The sequence below is a fragment of the Babylonia areolata genome, chromosome 31 (assembly GCF_041734735.1).
Source record: "Babylonia areolata isolate BAREFJ2019XMU chromosome 31, ASM4173473v1, whole genome shotgun sequence".
Lineage (NCBI taxonomy): Eukaryota > Metazoa > Mollusca > Gastropoda > Neogastropoda > Buccinidae > Babylonia > Babylonia areolata.
The window spans coordinates 24,466,935-24,471,934 of NC_134906.1; the positions used below are offsets into that span (position 1 = coordinate 24,466,935).

At 39.9% G+C, this 5,000-nt stretch overlaps 2 protein-coding genes across 2 annotated transcripts in view; both read right to left on the reverse strand.

Annotated features, from left to right (window-relative positions):
• The window catches only part of LOC143276316 (galactoside alpha-(1,2)-fucosyltransferase 1-like), a 294,798-nt gene that overhangs the window by 115,191 nt on the left and 174,607 nt on the right, over positions 1 to 5,000 (reverse strand). The gene's annotated exons all lie outside the window — the stretch shown is intronic.
• Positions 1 to 5,000, reverse strand: part of LOC143276055 (complement C3-like) — a 111,167-nt gene that overhangs the window by 43,656 nt on the left and 62,511 nt on the right. Inside the window, exons 20-21 of the mRNA XM_076580441.1 lie at positions 3,198 to 3,423; positions 1,446 to 1,664 (exon numbers count right to left, since the gene is read on the reverse strand). Coding sequence (XP_076436556.1) covers positions 1,446 to 1,664; positions 3,198 to 3,423 — 445 coding nt within the window. The remainder of the gene's footprint in view (positions 1 to 1,445; positions 1,665 to 3,197; positions 3,424 to 5,000) is intronic.

The following is a 5,000-nucleotide window of genomic DNA, read 5'->3' on the forward strand; positions in this document are numbered from 1 at the left end:
AAATTTAAAAAATTATAAAAAAAATGGAGGAAGGGTGGCAGAATGGTTAAGACGCTCATCTGCCTTATACAATACAATACACAATACAATACACAATACAATACAATACACAATACAATACACAATACAATACACAATACAATACAATACACAATACAATACAATACAATACACAATACAATACAATACACAATACAATGCACAATACAATACACAATACAATACACAATACAATACAATACAATACACAATACACAATACAATACACAATACAATACACAATACAATACACAATACAATACACAATACACAATACAATACACAATACAATACACAATACAATACACAATGCAATACACAATACAATACAATACACAATGCAATACAATACACAATACAAAATACAATACACAATACAATACAATACACAATACAATACAATACACAATACAATACAATACACAATACAATACACAATACAATACACAATACAATACACAATACAATACACAATACAATACAATACACAATACAATACACAATACAATACAATACACAATACAATACACAATACAATACAATACACAATACAATACAATACACAATACAATACACAATACAATACACAATACAATACAATACAATACACAATACAATACACAATACAATACAATACACAATACAATACACAATACAATACACAACACAATACAATACAATACACAATACAATACACAATACAATACACAATACAATACAATACACAATACAATACAATACAATACACACACTTTATTGTCTATACTTTGGTACAGAGATTTTCTTTTTGGCGGCAGCACATGTCCAATATAAGAAGAAAACAAAAAAACAAATAAAATGAATAGAAAATAAAAAGATAAATTAAATGGCACCAAATGGATTTATACAAATATACAGATTACTGAAATTTACGTGCCTCTCCATTTCAGTCAGCCAAACCGCACTGCACATCTACCCCCCCCCCCCCCCCCCACACACACACACACACACACACCACGCTCAACATGATCTGATATGAACTAACCACAACATACAGGGTCTGTTCCACAACATGATCTGATATGAACAACATGATCTGATATGAACTCACCACAACATACAAGGTCTGTTCCACAACATGATCTGATATGAACAACATGATCTGATATGAACAAACCACAACATACAGGGTCTGTTCCACAACATGATCTGATATGAACAACATGATCTGATATGAACTCACCACAACATACAAGGTCTGTTCCACAACATGATCTGATATGAACTAATCACAACATAGAGTCTGTTCCACAACATGATCTGATATGAACTCACCACAACATACAGGGTCTGTTCCACAACTTGATCTGATATGAACTAATCACAACATAGAGTCTGTTCCACAACATGATCTGATATGAACTCACCACAACATACAAGGTCTTCTCCACAATGTCTCTCTCACGCCCATAGATGGATTGGACGTGCACCCTCAGCTTCACGTTGCCCGCCACAAGGGGGATAATCCTCACTTCCTCGCTGTTGGTGCGTCGAGCTCGAAGCTGGGCCAAGTACACAAAGTTGTCCTGATTCTGAGAGTCCTCCGTGAAGCACAGGCCCAGGTCACCTGTCACTGTGACAGTCACCTGAAACAGCCAAGTGGTTAAAGCGATGGACTTTCGATCTGAGGGCCCCACGTTCAAATCTCAGGTAACGACGCCTGGTGGGCAAAGGGTTGGAGATTTTCCTGATCTCCCAGGTCAACATATGTGCAGACCTGCTAGTGCCTGAACCCCCTTCATGTGTATACACAATAGATCAAATACGCATGTTAAAGAGCCCGTAATCCATGTGGGTGTGTGGTGGGTTATGGAAACAAGAACATACCCAGCATGCACCCCCCCAAAAAAACGGAGTATGGCTGCCTGCATGGCATGGTAAATAAACAAAACGGTCAAACACATAAAATGTTACATGTTACATGTCTGTATGAGTGTATATGTGTGTGTGTCTGAACCTGATTAAATGACATAGGAAACGAATGATGAGCAGCCAATGGCATCCGACAGATGTCTCTACCCAGGTAGGCAGCCTGTTGTGCAAATGATTCTGTGAAAACAGTGTCGCCTGTCACTGTGACCGTCACCTGAAAACAGTGTCACCTGTCACTATGACCGTCACCTGAAAACAATGTCACCTGCCAATGTGACCCTTACCTGAAAACAATGTCACCTGTCACTGTGACTGTCACCTGAAAACAGTGTCACCTGTCACTATGACCATCACCTGAAAACAATGCCACCTGTAACTGTGACTGTCACCTGTAAACAATGTCACCTGTCACTGTGACCATCACCTGTTAACAATGTCACCTGTCACTGTGACCGTCACCTGAAAGCAGTGTCACCTGTCACTATGACCGTCACCTGAAAGCAGTGTCACCTGTCACTGTGACCATCACCTGAAAACAGTGTCACCTGTCACTGTGACAATCACCTGTTAACAATGTCACCTGTCACTGTGACCGTCACCTGAAAGCAGTGTCACCTGTCACTATGACCGTCACCTGAAAGCAGTGTCACCTGTCACTGTGACAATCACATGAAAACAGTGTCACCTGTCACTGTGACTGTCACCTGAAAACAATGTCACCTGCCAATGTGACCGTTACCTGAAAATAATGTCACCTGTCACTGTGACCATCACCTGTAAACAATGTCACCTGTCACTGTGACTGTCACCTGAAAACAATGTCACCTGCCAATGTGACCCTTACCTGAAAACAATGTCACCTGTCACTGTGACTGTCACCTGAAAACAGTGTCACCTGTCACTATGACCGTCACCTGAAAACAATGTCACCTGCCAATGTGACCCTTACCTGAAAACAATGTCACCTGTCACTGTGACTGTCACCTGAAAACAGTGTCGCCTGTCACTGTGACCGTCACCTGAAAACAATGCCACCTGTCACTGTGACTGTCACCTGAAAACAATGTCACCTTTCACAGTGAGGAGACTTGGGGCATGTGGTGCGGTGTGTGGGTATCTGGCATGCGTGCATGGGTCCATGTGTCACTGCCACCAACAAACAACCACAACACGCACACCACAAACAACACCACCAACACCACCAACAACAACACGGAAACCACCATCACCCCGATCCACACACTCACGTTGATGTCGAAGGGTTGGTAGTTGTAGATGCCGATGCTGACGATCACCGCCTCCAGACGCACGGCCTTGTAGGGCAGACGCACCTGGGCGAAGAAGGGCTTGAAGGCCACAAGGTCCAAGGGCCGAGTCATGCACACCCCTCCCTCCGCCCCCACCCCCACAGCCGTGAATTTCCAGGTGGTGATGGAGTCCGGCAGGGTGATCTGCTCTGAGGTGAAGCCGTTCCTGGACAAGGCGTCAGTATTGTGTGGTGTTATGTTGTGTTGTTGTTGTTGTGTTGTACTGGTTTTGTATTGTATTGTAGGGTGGTCTGCTCTGAGGTGAAGCTGTTCCTGGACAAGGGGTCATCATTGTATTGTATTTGTATTGTATTATATTGTATTGGACAAGGGTTCATCATTGTAGTGTATTGTATTGTACTGTACTGTATTGTATTGTATTTATATTGTATTGGACAAGGGTTCATAATTGTATTGTATTTTATTTGTATTGTATGATATTGTATTGTATTGGACAAGGGGTAATCATTGTATTGTATTGTATTGTTTTGTACTGTATTGGACAAGGGGTCATCATTGTATTGTATTGGACAAGGGGTCATTATTGTATTGTATTGTATTGGACAAGGGGTCATCACTGTATTGTATTGGACAAGGGGTCATTATTGTATCATATTATATTTGTATTGTAATGTACTGTATTGGACAAGGGGTCATTACTGTAATTAATTATTCAACAGGACTGGACTCTGGTTGTATGATGATGATCACTGTCCTTTTATTCCGACAGTACTCATTTTAGTGCAAAAATGGCTGTCACTGAACATGCTATCCTTAAAAAAAATGTCATTGTCTTTGTTCTTGTGAGGGATTAGACCTGGTGTGAAAATATCACTGTCTTTGTTCTTGTGAGGGATTAGACCTGGTGTGAAAATATCACTGTCTTTGTTCTTGTGAGGGATTAGACCTGGTGTGAAAATGTCATTGTCTTTGTTCTTGTGAGGGTTTAAAACTGGTGTGAAAATATCATTGTCTTTGTTCTTGTGAGGGGTTAAACCTGGTGTGAAAATATCATTGTCTTTGTTCTTGTGAGGGGTTTAACCTGGTGTGAAAATATCATTGTCTTTGTTCTTGTGAGGGGTTAAACCTGGTGTGAAAATATCATCATCTCTGTTCTTGTGAGGGTATAAAACTGGTGTGAAAATATCATTGTCTCTGTTCTTGTGAGGGTTTAAACCTGGTGTGAAAATATCATTGTCTTTGTTCTTGTGAGAGGTTAAACCTAGTGTGAAAATATGAGTGTCTTTGTTCTTGTGAGGGGTTAAACCTGGTGTGAAAATATGAGTGTCTTTGTTCTTGTGAGGGGTTTAACCTGGTGTGAAAATATTGTCTTTGTTCTTGTTAAAACCAGGTGTGAACATATAATTTTTTTTTGGTCCCAGGCTTTCTTAGGTAGACCACCATTTTATTTTGTATATAAATTCATTATGACAATCCAGAATAGTTGAGGGAAGAAAATCTGAATACAGTGAACATTAACAATAACAGATGTAAGTGATTATACTGATACATACATATATATATATAGTTCATTACACAATCCAACACATGAATCATTTTATGGATTTTAGTGACAATATATAAAGTCATACACACACACACACACACACACACGTTTTGCTATGTCATTCATCTTTATGCTGAGCGCAGCGCTGCAGTCATTTCTAGCCCAGCCATGTTACCATTGTCTTTTTTTTTTTTTTTAGTGAAAACATAATTGTCTTTGTTCTTGTGAGAGGTTAA